At 35.0% G+C, this 18,361-nt stretch overlaps 1 protein-coding gene across 1 annotated transcript in view; it reads right to left on the bottom strand.

Moving 5' to 3' along the window:
- Window positions 1-18,361, bottom strand: part of CCDC172 (coiled-coil domain containing 172) — a gene marked incomplete at its 3' end in the record, with an annotated part of 69,289 nt that overhangs the window by 26,144 nt on the left and 24,784 nt on the right. The window contains exons 3-4 of the mRNA XM_081268829.1: window positions 16,589-16,705; window positions 14,996-15,161 (exon numbers count right to left, since the gene is read on the bottom strand). Of these exons, the coding sequence (XP_081124955.1) occupies window positions 14,996-15,161; window positions 16,589-16,705 (283 nt within the window). The remainder of the gene's footprint in view (window positions 1-14,995; window positions 15,162-16,588; window positions 16,706-18,361) is intronic.

Below are 18,361 nucleotides of genomic sequence, written 5' to 3'. Positions count from 1 at the left end.
TCTAATATCTGCTCAAAGCTGAACAATTCCTTTTGCTACCTCTACTACCAAAAAGAGAAGACATGAGAAATGGTTTTACAGGTGAATTCCTTCCAACTTTGAAGGAAATGATGCTCCTAGTATTCACATTCCTTCTGTGAAGTCAATACAACATGCACACCAAGAAAGATTAATCCCTATGAAAAACACTGATGGAAGAATCTTAAAACAATATTGAATAGAATTCAGTGGTCTCCTAGAAGACTAATAAATAAATAATTTTATTTATTCATAAAATTCACTATATTAATAAAGTAAGAAAAGCATTTCATTACTCATAATGGTGAAGTTGGGGGAAAGAAAGAGGAGTGAAGAATGAAGGAGAGGGAGAATGAGAGGAAGAAGAGAGATCTTCAGTCTGACATAATAATTAATAACAAAACTCTGGACACATTTCTATAAAAGTCAGGAATAAAGAAAGATATCTAATATCATCACTAGTATTTAACAGTATCCTAAAGGTATCAATGAAATTAGATTTTAAAATTTAAAAGGCATTGGAAAACAAAGCTATCATTAGCTGAAACTAACATAATAACACATAAAAAATTCAGTGAAATCAAGTCCAAACAATAAAAGAATTTGCTAAAGCAGCTTGTTAGAAAATTAGAATATGGAACCCAGAATAGGTAAAGCAATCCTTAGCAGAAAGAGTGAAGCATATGGCATCACTATACCAGACCTTAAACTATACTACAGAGGAACAGCAATAAAAACAGCATGGTATTGGCAACAAAACAGACTGGTAGACCAATGATACAGAATAGAGGACACAGAGACTGACCCACAAAACTTCAATTATCTTATATTAGACAAAGGTTCCAAGAACATGCATTGGAGAAAAGATAGCCTCTTCAAAAAATGGTGCTGGGAAAACTGGAAATCCATATGCAACAAAATTAAATTGAACCCCTATCTCTCATCATGCACAAAAATCAACTCAAAATGGATCAAGGACTTAGGAATACAACCAGAGACCCTGTGTCTAATAGAAGAAAAAATAGGCCCTAATCTCCATCGTGTGAAATTAGGTCCCAACTTCCTTAATAAGACTCCTGTGGCACAAGAATTAAAATCAAGAATCAATAAATGGGATGGACTCAAACTAAAAAGTTTCTTCTCGCCAAAAGAAACAATATGTGAGGTGAATAGGGAGTCTACATCTTGGGGGCAAATCTTTACCCCTCACACATCAGATAGAGCACTAATCAGTAGGGTATATAAAGAACTCAAAAAGCTAAGCACCAAAAAAACAAATAACCCAATCAACAAATGGGCCAAGGACCTGAAGAGACACTTCTCAGAAAATGATGTATAATCCATCAACAATTACATGAAAAAATGTTCATCATCACAATTAGAGAAATGCAAATTAAAACCACTCTAAGATTTCATCTCACTCCAGTCAGAACGGCAGCTATTATCCATACAAACAACAATGAGTGTTGGTGAGGATGTGGGGAAAAAGGTACACTCATACGCTGCTGGTGAGACGCAAATTGGTGCAGCCAATATGGAAAGCAGTATGGAGATTTCTTGGAAAACTGGGAATGGAACCACCATTTGACCCAGCTGTCCCTCTCCTCAGTTTATACCCAAAGGACTTAAAAACAGCATACTACAGGGACACAGCCACATCAATGTTTATAGCAGCATGATTCACAATAGCTAAACTGTGGAACCAACCTAGATGCCCTTCAATAGATAAATGGATTTTTAAAAATGTGGCATATATACACAATGGAATATTACTGAGCAATAAAAGAGAATAAAATCATGGCATTTGCAGGTAAATGAATGGAGTTAGAGAAGATAATGCTAAGTGAAAAAAACCAAATGCCAAATGTTTTCTTTGATATAAGGAGGCAGATTCATAGTGGGATAGAGAGTGGGAGTATGGGAGGAATAGATGAACTCTAGATAGGGCAGAGGGGTTGGAGGGGAAAGGAGGGGGCATGGGGTAATTAATGACTGTGGAATGTGATGACCATTACTATCCAAAGTATATATATGAAGACACAAATTGGTGTGAATATACAATGTATACAACCAGAGATATGAAAAATTGTGCTCTATATATGTAATAAGAATTGTAATGCATTCTGCTGTCATATATAAATAAGACAAATTTACATTTAAAAAAGAAAATTAGAATTATGGAAAAAATATTTACCTATAAATAAACAACAACCAATAAGAAAATATAATGGAGGAAGAGATTATACTTATAATATTTAGTGATACCTAAAGAAATGGCAACAAGAAAAATGCAAAACTTCATTGAAACACATATTTTGTTTGGGAGTAGGAAGATTCAGGATTAGGAACATATCAACTTTCTCTATGTTTATTAAAAATTTAAATGCAATTTTAATGAAAATAAAGATCTTTTTTTAACTTGACATAACACTAACTTTTATCTAAGAAAATAAACACAGGAGAATCAATAATGTAAAACAGTAAGAATGATACCCAATCAAATGATGACACTAGAATAATTAATAACAGCTGGGCACAGTGGTGCATGCCTGTAATCCCAGCAGCTCCAGAGGCTGAGGCAGGAGGATTGCAAGATCAAAGCCAGCCTCAACAAAAGTGAGGCGCTAAGCAACTCATGAGACCCTGTCTCTAAATAAAATATAAAATAGGGCTGGGAATGTTGCTCAGTGGTTGAGTGCTCCTACATTCAATCCCTGGTGCTCCCCAAAAAGAATATTTAAGAACAAAATAGAGGGGCTAGGGTTATAACTCAGCGGCAGAGCACTTGCCTCACACATATGAAGGCATTGGGTTCAATCCTCAGCACCACATAAAAATAAATAAAATAAATAAAGATATTGTGTCAATATTTTAAAAACCATTTTAAAAAAGAACAAAATGGAGAAGGCAGAGTACAGAAAGGTGTATATATACACATACATATGTAATATGAATTTAATATATGACAACACAGAATTTTAAATTGGTTGGAAACAGATGAATTATGAAATAGTATTTAAACAACTAACTGGTTAGTCACTTGGAAAAGAATAAAGAGGGTTCCCTAAACTCTTAAACTAAAAAAATTGTAGGTGGACAGAACATATAAATAGGAAAAATAGAACAGAAAATAACAAGTAAACATGGGCAAAGTTTGCTTTTTTAAAAAAAATTAACATTACACAGAGATAAAAGAAAGAAAGAAAGCCTTTCTCAGAGACAAAATTCAGTAGCCATAAAGGAAAAGAATAATTAAAGTATCAAAAAATCTTACATACCTATGTGGCATTTAAACACACACACACACACACACACACACACACACACACACACAGGCACACACACACTGAGTAAAGTCAAAAGTAAACAATAAAATTAAAAGCAGGGGCTGGGATTGTGGCTCCGTGATAGAGTGCTGGCTTCAAATGCATGAGGCACTGGGTTCGATCCTCAACACCACATATATGTAAAATAAATACATTGTGTCCACCTAAAACTAAGAAGTATTTAAAAAAATTAAAAGCAATATTTATAATATATACAACAGATGGCTAATTTCCTTACCTTACCAAAAAGCACGTAAATTAGTAGAAACAAAGAAATACAGAAAGATAAAGAATATAGACAAGTCATTTTTATCCACAGAAAAAGAAATATAAATTGTCAGCAAATTCAGGGAAGTAAATTCAACTTCATGTAAAATTAACAAAATAAACCAATTATTAAACCAATAAGAATATTTTTACATGTCAGATTGGCAAAGACTAAAATTATTGATGATACTCAGATTAATAATGGTATAAGATAATATTATAGGAAAATAGGCAGTCTCCTTTAATTATTTTGGTAATAAAAATAATTCAGTACCCCACAGAGCACAATTTGGCCTTAAGGTTCTAGATATTTCCATTGTACTCAGCAATTTCATTAGGTTTTACCATATGAATATCTTCAAAAAGGTAAAGTGAGGTAAAAAGTCAGTTGGAGTCCCCTATTGATGGTCACATAGGTTAATCCCAGATGTTTTTGCTTTGTTTTCTAATTCTCAAAATACCAGCATCAGTCCTATTCCTGCCTTCTCTGGCAAATTTGCTTCATTTCCAAATCTTCAACTCTACCTATGTCTGTACTACAGGCTCCAAGTTATCAAAATTAAATATGTGCAAATATCTCCCCATCTCAAAAAAAATGAAGAGGGGGATGACCCTACTTCCTCACTAGAAAACTTCCCCTTGACTTCAAATCTCCTTGTTACCAGACCCCATGTTATCCACAGAGAAACATCAGACTCACCTTTGCTCATAGTTGCAATTTCCTTTCAACCTGCTCTTTAACCCATTATTAATTGCTTAATACCCTTCCTCTTTTAGTACCCCAATCTGCTACTTTTCTAAAGACCATCACAGTTAGAGGTTCTAAAGACCTCCAACTGCTGCTTCTTATTCCTTTTACAGTTGACAGCTCTGGAGGATTCAATGTAGGCTGATCACTCTCTCAAATACCATTTAATAACTAAGCCCGAAATCACAAAGTAATATATCCTGCCCATATTTTTTTTTTTTTGGTACTACTGGGGATTGAACTCACGGATGCTTGACTACCAAGCCACAACTCTGGCCCTATTTTTTGTATTTTATTTAGAGACAGGGTCTCACTGAGTTGCTCAGCACCTCACTGTTGCCGAGGCTGGCTTCAAACTCTAGATTCTCCTGTCTCAGCCATCTTTCTTGAAGCTCATTTCCAGACTCCATGATGACTTTCTTCCTCTAGTGCCTTGAAAATCCTCATCTTTCTTGCTGTTTTTTTCTTTTTATTTCAATAAACTCTCCCTAGGTATTCCTAAGATTTAATAATTCCAGCCTAGACATCTGTCTGAGCTCATGACTTAAATATCCAATATCTATATCTAATCAACATCTACACTTAAATCTCTCACATGCCTAATCAACATCATCCTTCAGATCTCAGTATAAACTTCACTTGCTCAGAGAAGTCTAAAGTACCTAAGTCAGGTTAGGTCCACCTTCTTACATGATCTTCATATCTGATTCACATGAAGCAAAAGGATATTTCTCTCCTTCTGAATCATTTATCAACTTATTATTATTTCATTCATACTGGTGAGGTCGGGGCATTAAACAAAACAAAGTCCTGTCATAACAGGCATTAAACAAAACAAAGTCCTGTCATAACAGAGATTAAATTTGATATGAAAATGTCATGAAATACCTAAAGATAGATCTTCTGAAAGTATAAGAAACAGCAGTATCAGGTACCACAGAAGAAAATCTATTAAAATTAAAAAGGTAAAGTGTGATAAAAGATGCAAAAAAAATACACAAAGTAGAGAACTTCAAGAGTATTTGCAATATCATAAACTTTTTTCTTTCAATTTTATAAAGGAATAATTTGCATATAGCACATCCATTTCAAGTATACAATTCTATGAGTCTGACAGTCACTTACATCTGTGAAACCAACCCCACAAACAAGTACCCATATATTTCTATCAATCTTCAGAGATTTCTTGTGACTCTTTGCATTGATTTTGGTCCAGGCAATCAGCAATCTGCTTATTCCTATAGATTAGTTTGCAGTTTGTCTATCTCCTTTCACTCACTATTTATCTTGTGATGCACCCATGTTATATGTCTCTTTTTAAATTTATGTACTGTCTTTTAGCTATTTATTGCTGAATACTCTACTGCATGGACATATCAATTTTGTCTATCTTTTCACTTCTTAATGAAGATTTAAATTATGTTGGATTATGTCTACTGTGAATAAAGTTGCTAATAACAGTGTGGACACACTTTTCATGTCTCTGGATTATCTAGTTGTATAGTGGCTGGATTATATAGCAAATGTATGCTTAATATGTTCATAAACTGCAAAAAAATGTTCCAAAGCAACTGTACCATTTATCTTACATTTTCATCATAACCATGTGAGTTTCAGATGTTCCACATTCTTGTCAACACTTGGTTTGATTAGTTTTTTAAATTTTTATTAAAAGAATATACAGTGAATCTCATTGTGGTTTTAATTTTCCTTAATGGCTAAGGACATTGAGTATCTTTTCACATAGATTACTGGTACTATATTGTGAAGTTAAAATCTTTCCCCCTTTTTATAATTGGCTTTGTTGCCTTCCTATTTTTACATTGTAAGAGTTCATTATATTGTGGGTAACAGAACATTGGCAGACATTTGTATTGCAAATATTTTCTTCAAGTTCATGTTTTTTTTCTTAAGTATCTTTTCAATTTATTTTAAATCCAATTTTTTTCTTTCATGATTCATGTTTCTTGTGTCCATCTAAAAAACATTTCCCATTACAAAATAGCAGATTTTCCACCAAGTTTTCTTCTAGGAGATTCATAATTTCAGCTTTCATGTTTAGACATAAGCCCATTTTGGATTAATTTTTAATATGGCATGTAGTAGGAGTTAAGGATCATCATTATTGTGCAATAGATGTCCAACTGTTCCAGCATCACTTATTGAAAAAAGACTCTACCTTCTCCCACGTAACTGCCATGCCATCTTTGTTGAAAACCAATTTCCAATATGCATATATATATATTTGTGTACCTTCCTGATCCAGTGCTCTATATTCCTATTCTTAAACTAACAACATATTATCTTGATTTGGGAGAGTGCAGGCTTTTTCTAATTTTTCCAGTTTTCTATTTCTTTAATTCCCATTTTAGTTTTTTAATTCACTTCTTTTTACTTTGGTTTTGTTTGCTTTTCTTTATCTAGATTCATCATGTAAAACTTTATATCGTTGCTCTTAGATAATTCTTTTCTGTTTTACTAATATAAGCATTAAAAGCTACCTATGGGGACTGGAGTTGTGGCTCATTGGTAGAGCACTTGCCTGGCATGTGTGAGGCCCTGGGTTCAATCCCTCAGCACCACACATAAATAAATAAAAGATCCTTGACAACTAAAAAAAATATTTTAAAAAAACTTCCTATGTGTCAGGTGCAGTGGTATAGGCCTGTAATCCAGCAGCTCGGAATGTTGAGGCAGGAGGATCACAAGTTCAAAGCTCGTCTCAGAAAAACCAAGGCATTAAGCAACTCAGTGAAACCCTATCTCTAAATAAAATAAAAAATAGGGCTGGGGATGTGGCTCAGTGGTTGAGTGCCCCTGAATTTAATATCGGTACCCTCTCCCCCCAAAAACTACCTATGTACCTCCAAGCACTACTTTAACTATAAAATTTCGTTTTTTAATCTATACTATCACTCAAGTTAAAAATATTTATAAACTGCTTTTGATTTTACCTCTGGATCATGAATTATTTACAAGTATGCTATTTAATTTCCAAATATTTAGTGTTTTCTTATATATTTTGTAGTTACTGATTTTTAATTTACTCCTATGACTTGAGGATATAGTATGTATGATTTCCATCTACTCTACTTATTAAAAATTGACCTTTTCCTCACTATAAAATTCCCTGCTTATTTTTGGTAAAATTCTTTATTTTAAGTTCAATTATATTTAATATTAATATAGCCCTTTTAGCTTTTGTATGTTTACTGGTTAAATGAACTATTTTTCATCATTTTGTTTCAACCTCTTTATTTCTTTAAAATTTCTTTAAACTCTCTTGTAGACAATGTACTCTTTATATTATTCTGATTAGCTCTGCCTTTTGACTGTAGTGATTAGTTCAGTAACAATTTAATTATTGACAAAGATGAACTTAGTTCTACCATTTTATTATTTATATCTATCCTCTGTGGTTTTTGTTGCTATGTTTCCCTTTCCCAATTTCCTTCAGACTACATTAACATTTCTTACAGTCTCTTTTTAAATTTATGTACTGTCTTTTAGCTATGAATCTTTGTATTTTTTTCTTTATTAATTTTTCTAGAAACTAAAATGAAAACCTGTGGTAGCCTTAATATGAGATTCCTCCCCACTAGGATTCTTGCCATTAAGATGGTTTAAAGGTAAAGATAAAACCCACAACATTCTTAAGAAACCATGGTCTAAAGACAAAACCTAGGATATATATTTAAAATCTTTAGATTTGATTTCAGAAAAATCCAGAGTAATGCCTCAGAGAAACAAACTGAAGGCTGTGAAGAAGCTAAAGGATCTTGTGCCTCAGCAGTTTCAGTAGAAGTCCCCCCAAAAAAGATCTTATAAGAAACAAATAGAGGACACAGAGACTAATCCACAAAGCTACAACTATCTTATATTTGATAAAGGGGCTAAAAGCATGCAATGGAGGAAGGATAGCATCTTCAACAAATGGTGTTGGGAAAATTGGAAATCCATATGCAACAAAATGAAACTGAATCCCCTCCTCTCGCCATGCACAAAAGTCAACTCAAAGTGGATCAAGGAGCTAGATATCAAATCAGAGACTCTCTGTCTGATAGAAGAAAAAGTTGGCTCCGATCTACATATTGTGGGATCGGGCTCCAAATTCCTTAATAGGACACCCATAGCCCAAGAGTTAATAACAAGAATCAACAATTGGGACTTACTTAAACTAAAAAGTTTTTTCACAGCAAGAGAAACAATAAGAGAGGTAAATAGGGAGCCTACATCATGGGAACAAATTTTTACTCCTCACACTTCAGATAGAGCCCTAATATCCAGAATATACAAAGAACTCAAAAAATTAGGCAATAAGACAACAAATAACCCAATCAACAAATGGGCCAAGGACCTGAACAGACACTTCTCAGAGGAGGATATACAATCAATCAACAAGTACATGAAAAAATGCTCACCATCTCTAGCAGTCAGAGAAATGCAAATCAAAACCACCCTAAGATACCATCTCACTCCAGTAAGATTGGCGGCCATTCTGAAGTCAAACAACAACAAGTGCTGGCAAGGATGTGGGGAAAAGGGTACTCTTGTACATTGCTGGTGGGACTGCAAATTGGTGCAGCCAATTTGGAAAGCAGTATGGAGATTCCTGGGAAAGCTGGGAATGGAACCACCATTTGACCCAGCTATTGCCCTTCTCGGACTATTCCCTGAAGACCTTAAAAGAGCGTACTACAGGGATACTGCCACATCGATGTTCATAGCAGCACAATTTACAATTGCTAGACTGTGGAACCAACCCAGATGCCCTTCAATGGATTAAAAAAAAAAATGTGGCAGTTATACACCATGGAGGATTACGCAGCACTAAAAAATGACAAAACCATGGAATTTGGTTACTGTGTCCTCTATTCTGTACCATTGGTCCACCCGCCTGTTTTGGTACAAGTACCATGCTGTTTTTGTTACTATTGCTCTGTAGTATAGTTTGAAGTCTGGTATCGCTATACCACCAGATTCACACTTCCTGCTTAGCATTGTTTTTGCTATTCTGGGTCTTTTATTTTTCCATATGAATTTCATGATTGCTTTCTCTATTTCTACAAGAAATGCTGTTGGGATTTTGATTGGCATTGCATTAAACCTATAGAGAACTTTTGGTAATATTGCCATTTTGATGATGTTAGTTCTGCCTATCCATGAACAGGGTATATTTTTCCATCTAATAAGATCTTCTTCAATTTCTCTCTTTAGGGTTCTGTAGTTTTCATTGTATAAGTCTTTCACCTCTTTTGTTAGGTTGATTCCCAAGTATTTTATCATTTTTGAGGATATTGTGAATGGAGTGGTTGTCCTCATTTCCATTTCAGATGATTTGTCGCTGATATACAGGAATGCCTTTGATTTATGCGTGTTGATTTTATATTGTGCCACTTTGCTGAATTCATTTATTAGCTCTAATAGTTTCTTTGTAGACCCTTTTGGGTCTGCTAGGTATAGAATCATGTCATCTGCAAATAGTGATAATTTAAGTTCTTCTTTTCCTATTTTTATGCCTTTAATTTCTTTCGTCTGTCTAATTGCTCTGGCCAGTGTTTCGAGGACTATGTTGAACAGAAGTGGTGAGAGAGGGCATCCCTGTCTTGTTCCAGATTTTAGAGGGAATGCCTTCAATTTTTCTCCATTCAGAATGATGCTAGCCTGAGGCTTAGCATAGATTGCTTTTACAATGTTGAGGTATGTTCCTGTTATCCCTAGTTTTTCGAGAGTTTTGAACATAAAGGGATGCTGTACTTTGTCGAATGCTTTTTCTGCATCTATCAAGATGATCATATGGTTCTTATTTTTAAGTCTATTGATGTGGTGAATAACATTTATTGATTTCCGTATATTGAACCATCCTTGCATACCAGGGATGAATCCTACTTGATCATGGTGCACAATTTTTTTGATGTTTTTGTATCCGGTTCGCCAGAATTTTAATGAGGATTTTTGCATCTAGGTTCATTAGAGATATTGGTCTGTAGTTTTCTTTCTTTGAAGTGTCTTTGTCTGGTTTCGGAATCAGGGTGATGTTGGCCTCGTAGAATGAATTTGGAAGTTCTCCCTCTTTTTCTATTTCCTGAAATAGCTTGAAAAGTATTGGTATTAGTTCCTCTTTAAAGGTTTTGTAAAACTCTGCTGTATACCCATCCGGTCCTGGGCTTTTCTTAGATGGTAATCTTTTGATGGTTTCTTCTATTTCCTCAATTGATATTGGTCTGTTTAGGTTGTCTATATCCTCCTGACTCAATCTGGGCAGATTATATGACTTAAGAAATTTATCAATGCCTTCACTATCTTCTATTTTATTGGAGTATAAGGATTCAAAATAATTTCTGATTATCTTCTGTATTTCTGAAGTGTCTGTTGTGATATTGCCTTTTTCATCCTGTATGCTAGTAATTTGAGTTCTCTCTCCTCTTCATTAGCATGGCTAAGGGTCTGTCGATTTTATTTATTTTTTCAAAGAGCCAACTTTTAGTTTTGTCAATTTTTTCAATTGTTTCTTTTGTTTCGATTTCATTAATTTCAGCTCTGATTTTAATTATTTCTTGCCTTCTACTTCTTTTGCTGTTGTTTTGCTCTTCTTTTTCTAGGATTTTGAGATGAAGTATGAGATCATTTATTTGTTGGTTTTTTTCTTTTTTTAAGGAATGAACTCCAAGCAATGAATTTTCCTCTTAGAACTGCTTTCAATGTGTCCCATAGATTCCGATATGTTGTGTCTGTGTTTTCATTTAACTCTAAGACTTTTTTAATTTCCTCCTTGATGTCTTCTAAAACCCATTGATCATTCAGTAACCTATTGTTCATTCTCCAAGTGATGCATGATTTTTCCTTCCTTCTTTTATCATTCATTTTCAGTTTCATTCCATTATGATCAGATAAGATGCATGGTATTATCTCTACTCCTTTATATTGTCTAAGAGTTGCCCTGTGACATAATATATGATCTATTTTTGAGAAGGATCCATGTGCTGCTGAGAAAAAAGTGTAACTGCTTGATGTTGGGTGGTATATTCTATATATGTCAATTAAATCTAGGTTGTTAATTGTGTTATTGAGTTCTATAGTTTCCTTATTCAACTTTTGTTTGGAAGATCTGTTCAGTGGTGAGAGAGGTGTGTTGAAGTCTCCCATGATTATTGTATGGTGGTCTACTAGACTCTTGAACTTGAGAAAAGTTTGCTTGATGAACATAGCTGCTCCATTGTTTGGGGCATATATATTTATGATTGTTATGTCTTGTTGATGTATGGTTCCCTTGAGCAGTATGTAGTGTCCCTCTTTATCCCTTTTGATTAACTTTGGCTTGAAATCTATTTTATTTGATATGAGTATGGACACTCCTGCTTGTTTCTGCAGTCCGCATGAGTGATATGATTTTTCCCAACCTTTCACCTTCAGTCTATGTATATCTTTTCCTATCAAATGTGTCTCCTGCAGGTAGCATATTGTTGGGTCTTGTTTTGTAATCCATTCAACTAGCCTGTGTCTCTTTATTGGTGAGTTTAAGCCATTAACATTTAGGGTTATTATTGAGATATGGTTTGTTCTTCAAGCCATATTTGTTTATTAATGTTACTAAACCTGATTTGTTTTCTTCTTTGATTATTTTCCCCCCTTTACTGTCCTACCTCCCACTGTTGGTTTTCATTGTTATTTTCCATTTCCTCTTCCTGTAATGTTTTGCCAAGGATTTTTTGAAGAGACGGTTTTCTACCTGCAAATTCTTTTAACTTTTGTTTACCGTGGAAGGTTTAAATTTCATCTTCCATCCTGAAGCTTAATTTCACCGGATACACGATTCTTGGTTGGAACCCATTTTCTTTCAGTGTTTGAAATATGTTATTCCAGGATCTTCTAGCTTTCAGAGTCTGTGTTGAAAGATCAGCTGTTATTCTGATTGGTTTACCCCTAAATGTAATCTGCTTCCTTTCTCTTGTAGCTTTTAAAATTCTCTCCTTATTCTGTATGTTGGGCATCTTCATTATAATGTGTCTAGGTGTGGATCTCTTATGATTATGCACATTCGGCGTCCTGTAGGCTTCTAGGATTTGGGATTCTGTCTCATTCTTCAAGTCTGGGAATTTTTCTCGTATTATTTCATTGAATAGATTGTTTATTCCTTTGGTTTGGAGCTCTGTGCCTTCCTGTATCCCAATGACTCTTATGTTTGGTCTTTTAATGTTATCCCATATTTCTTGGATGTTCTGCTCATGGTTTCTTAGCAGTCTTGCTGAGCTGTCTGTTCTTTTCAAGTTGAAATACTTTGTCTTCATTGTCTGATGTTCTATCTTCTAAGTGATCTACTCTGCTGGTAGTATTCTCAATTGAGTTTTTAAGTTGGTTTATTGCTTCCTGCATTTCTAGGATTTCTATTTGTTTGTTTTTTATTACCTCTATCTCCCTGTGTAATTGATCTTTTGCTTCTTGGATTTGTTTATGTAATTCATTGTCAAAGTGATCTTTCATTGTCTGATTTTGCTGTCTCATGTCTTCCTTGAGACTCCAGATCATCTGAAGCATGTATATCCTGAATTCTTTATCTGACATTCCATCTGTTGCAGCTATTACCTCTTCTAGAGTTGAGTTGACCTGCATTGCTTGTGGTCCTTTCTTTCCTTGCCTTTTCATACTGCTCGCGTTTCTTTCTGCTTGGTGAAACTGTTGTGTTTTTGAAATTTTCCCTCTATTTATTTATATTGCTCTTGTATAGTTGAAAAATCCTCCTTGCAGGGCAGGTAGTGGCTGTGATCCTCCTCCAATTGGGGTGATCTGTCTACCATGCTGGCGGGCCGCTAGGTCTGCTCTGCCAGTCGGTCGCAGGTCCGCCTACCCTGCAGGCGCGTGGGGCAGCTCTGTCACTCCGCAGGTTGCTGGGCCTGACCTGCCGGTGGGTCGCAGGTCCGCCTACCTTGCAGGTGCGGGGGGAGGGGGTGGCTCCGCCCCTCAGCAGGCCGCTGGGCCTGATCTGCTGGTGGTCACAGTTCCGCCTACCTTCCAGGCACGAGGGGAGGGGGCGGGCCTGCCCCTCAGCAGGCCGCTGGACCTTTTATGCTGGTGGGTCGCAGGTCCGCCTATCCTGCAGGCGCGTGGGGCAGCACTGTCACTCCGCAGGTTGCTGGGCCTGACCTTGCAGGCACTGGGGGGGGGGCGGGCCTGCCCCTCAGCAGGCCGCTGGACCTGTTCTGCTGGTGGGTCGCAGGTCCGCCTACCCTGCAGGCGCGTGGGGCAGCTCTGTCACTCCGCAGGTTGCTGGCCTGACCTGCTGGTGGGTTGCAGGTCCGCCTACCTTGCAGGTGCGGGGAGAGGGGGTGGCTCCACCCCTCAGCAGGCCACTGGGCCTGATCTGCCAGTGGTCACAGTTCCGCCTACCTTGCAGGCACTGGGGGAGGGGGCGGGCCTGCCCCTCAGCAGGCCACTGGACCTGTTCTGCTGGTGGGTCGCAGGTCCGCCTACCCTGCAGGCGCGTGGGGCAGCTCTGTCACTCCGCAGGTTGCTGGGCCTGACCTGCTGGAGGGTCGCAGGTCCCAAAAATAATAATTTAGAGCTTATATATTAATCAATAGTATAATTAGTATAATAAGATTCTTATTGTAAAATTATGTATTACATAGTTACATAGTATATATACTATATTTAAATTTTTATAGGTAATTTATATCTGAGATGATAGAACAAACGTGGGTTAATTCTCTCCCTCTTCTCTTTGGCAACCTCTTTAGTATCTTAATTTAATTGCAATTATCTGCATAATTGTTTTCCTGAAATGCAACTCTCCCCAACCTACTGTGCAACCCTACTTCCTGTTTTATACAGGAAGTTTTATACAGGAAGTAGGGTTACACAGTAGGTTGGGGAGAGTTGCATTTGGTAAAATAAGAATAACAGCATAAGTCCTAAACCTAAAATAGCTTCCATCACATTGTGCTAAAATATTTGCCTAAATATTTTGTTTTTCCACTTTTAAATTTTATGTCCCCAGGACGTAGATTAGTGTCTATTACATAACAGGTACTTGATAGTTATTAATAGTGAATGACTGACTAAACTCTAATGTCACATGTACTTCTAAAGAATTTAATACTGGGGGATCAGAGGCAGAGCATTTGCCTAGCATGAGTGAGGCCCTGGGTTCGATCCTCAGAACCACATAAAATAAATAAAATAAAGGTATTCTGTCCAACAACAACTAAAAAATAAATACTTTTTAAAAAGAATTTAATACTTCTCACAATTAAAAAAACTAATATTCACAGCCAGGTACAGTGGTAGCAATCCCAGCAACTCTGGATACTGAAGCAGGAGAATCACAAGTTTGAGGCCAGTCTCAGAATTTGTGAAGCACTCAGCAACTTAGTGAGACCCCATCTCAAAATGAAAAAATATTTCTAAGAAGGATTATGGATATAGCTCAGTGATAAAGCACCCTTAGGTTCTATCCCCAATACCAAAAAGAAAAAAAGAAATACATTCATTAGGACAATTAAGATAAAAATACAAGCAAATAACTATATGATAACCTGATTTTATTATGAAAAGGTCAAAATTTCTAAAAAATTCATTCATTCAAAATGAGCTATTTAAAATAATGCCAGAAAAATAAATCAATCGTATAGACTCATACCCCATTTCAAAGCGTTTGCCTGGTTTTCTAAGTCAGATATTTCAATATTGACATTTTCTTTCATCAGAAGCTCTCTTTTCTTTGTTATTTCATACTCATTATTGAAGTCTGTAATTTCCTTAATAAATTTTTCTTCCTCCTCTGTCACTCTTTTCTTTGTAACCTCCTGAAATACAGAAATAAAAGATCAAATATGATGTTGGTTGCAATATTTTTCTTTAATGATTTAAAATACAATCATCTAAACTTATTAACAACAAAACTATAAGAATAATAATTTCTGGTATTACTATAAATGGCTTTACTTCATTAGTAATAGTGTTTAAAAAACTGCAACTATTAAACAATGACAACAAACTAACTTCAGATGAAAGATTTATCCTTAAGTAGAAATTCTACCATTCATCATTATACCAATGTTTATTTATGAATTAAACTTATCATCACACATGCTATTTTATCATTACAATACAAAATTGGGTGGCAAAATAATGACTAAACTTGAAAATTAAAAATCTATACTCAAAGGAATTACTGCTTACAGAAAATAAAAAGAAGAAAAGACAAAAAAAAAAGATAAGAACATCCAAACAAACTTTTTTTTGTTTTGTTTTGTTTTGTTTTTGTACCAGGGATTGAACCCAAGGGTGCTGAACCACTAAGCCACATCCCCAATTCTTTTTATTTTTTTATTTTGAAACAGAGTCTCACTTGCTTAGGGCCTCACTAAGTTGCTGAGACTGGATTTGAACTTAGAGATTCTGCTGCCTCACTCTACAAACTACTGAGATTACAGCCAGGCACCATGGTATCTGGCCAAGGAAACTTTTAAAAATGTAGATTGATGAAAGTAAAATTACATAGTAATTTCAAAAGCAGCTCTAAATAACATTTTACACATTGTAAGGAAATAGGAATTACCAAAACTTTAGACAACACAAAAACTTAAACTTTGTGACAATGTTAGAATCTAAACATTTTTGGATTTTATTTTCTATTTTCTCTTAAGAGATGTCAAATAATTATGGGCCACATTCAGAATCTGGACTTGTTCAAAACCATCACATCAGTTGGTTCTGACTTTTGACCTGTACTTTTAATATCTTTAAATGTATTTTCTTTAAAATGTCAACTAATCACAAGTCACATCTCCAAGCATCCTGGCATTCAAAACTACTTTTCAGTTTGTTGCCTCAGACTTAAGATAAAAAGATAAAAATACCCATCCTTTCACTCACATCTATAAATGTGCCTAAAGAATGAACACCTCTACCTTTCAAAAGCATTAAAACCAAGGTCTCAAAGCCTGAGCAATTCAAATCAGTTGTACTCTTTCCTTTAGGCTTATTACAATTGCAAATAATTTCTGTTACATCCCTGCCAATAGATCTCTTTCAAGCTATATTACTATACCAATTGATTTTAAATAGCACTTAATACTTTTTACTTATCTGAATAGTACTTTTTACTTATCTGAATAGTACTATCTGCCAATATGCATATGGGTAATTTTCTAAAAGTACACCTAAGTATATGAAAATACTTCTTGACAAGGTTATTGAAACAGATTTTTCTAAGTGGTTGGAGACTTACAAAGGTTTGGAGAAGCACACTCCTTTGGTTTGTGATTTCATTGCACTGTCTTTCTAAAGCATTTTCATGAGTTTTCAAAAGCTGAAAGAGGAAGGATTTTTCAGAAAACTGCTGAACCTTCAAAAGTACAGAAATCAGAATGAAACAATTAGATTTTTAGGGTATTTATGTTAATAGAACAGATACACACAGTATAAAACATTTTCTGTATTAATCTTTGCAAAATAAAATTCACATTAAACATCTTACTATACATATGCTATCTTATAAGTACTACATTAATTATAAGTTTATAATCATTTCTCCCAATAAGAACATTAACTTCTCAAGGGCAGGGAATGTGTTTTCTCTTTCCTCTTCATACCTAGCACAGTTCTAAGATTAGGTACTAAAGCTTTTGACTATACACAATGAAATTTGACTTCAAGACATCTTGTTTTAAAGAATAAGTTTCTATTCTTACAATTAATAATGGATGAATAAATCATTTATACAACAGATAAACTTTATAAAACCCAGGCAAAACCCCAATCCTATGACTATAATTACATAAAATAAAACATAAACCTGTTAAATTCCTCAGATTTTGAGAACTCATTTTAACTTTTATTGGCAGAGTTTTCAAGAGCATTTTTATTTTCAGAGCCTACAACAGTTGATTAGCAATGCTGCTAAGCTGGTACAATCTGAAAAGCATCCCTTTAGGTATTCAATCTACAGATTTTTCCCTTCTCCTTTTTCCTTCCCATTCCCTGTTTCCCATAGGAACTCTTTTTTTAATTTAGTACCTCATTTGGTTCTAAGCAGAAAAAGATACATTAAACATTAATATTAGATATATAACTATTATTTTATTTAGACTTTTAAAAGTGGCATCTCCTGAGACAAATATTGAGATGAAAATCAGGGAGTTTTGATATGTAAAAGCTAAAAAAGATGCTGGACTAAAAATAGTTTTTCTACAGTGTTCAATATTGGCCCTCATAAGAAAGCATCACTTTGGATGGGCTGTTCCTATCTCTACAGAGAAAAGAAAAAGGATATAAATTCAACTTAAATTGCAGAAAGCAAGATTTATGTTAGTTATAAGAACTTTCTCAAGGTGAGAGGCAGGTTGTGAAACCTGTGTCCCAGAAGACATCATTGAATAGTAAAGAATCTAGGAATAGTCTAGTCCAGAGGCAAAGAGTTGGCTGAAAAGACATTTTGAAATATTATGGCTAAAAGGTCTAGAAATATCAGCATTTTTTTAAAAAGTGGCTGAAATAAAATAGAAAATATGATCTTACATTTATATTAGATCACAGCACATCTGCCTACACCTACAGTACTTGGTATCATCCTCATCAACCCTATTTTAAGAAAGACATCAGATAGAAAGATTAGACAGAAACACTATACATGATCAAAGGAATTAAGGTAATACTCTAAAAATTGGGGGAAGAAGAATGAAGTATTTTAGTATTTTACCTAAGACAAAAATTCGAAAACACTAAATCTATCAAATTATATAGAAATTGAAAGCAAGGACAAACAAGAACACACACACACAATTTATATACGATATCTCAGGAGATGGCATATTTTTAAAGTTGGAATGAACTGTACATGTGTATGTGTGTGTGTATATATATTACTACATATGTATGTTATATACATGAATATATAGTAACTATGATTGCCCACGAAAATGCTTCAGAGACCAAATACTGGCCTACAGACAAAATATGGTTTAATCTACTGAGGTATTTGAAGAACTATGCCTTTCAAAAT

The sequence above is a fragment of the Spermophilus citellus genome, assembly GCF_964194105.1.
Source record: "Spermophilus citellus genome assembly, chromosome: 15".
NCBI lineage: Eukaryota > Metazoa > Chordata > Mammalia > Rodentia > Sciuridae > Spermophilus > Spermophilus citellus.
This window is presented reverse-complemented; position numbering and strand designations above follow the sequence as displayed.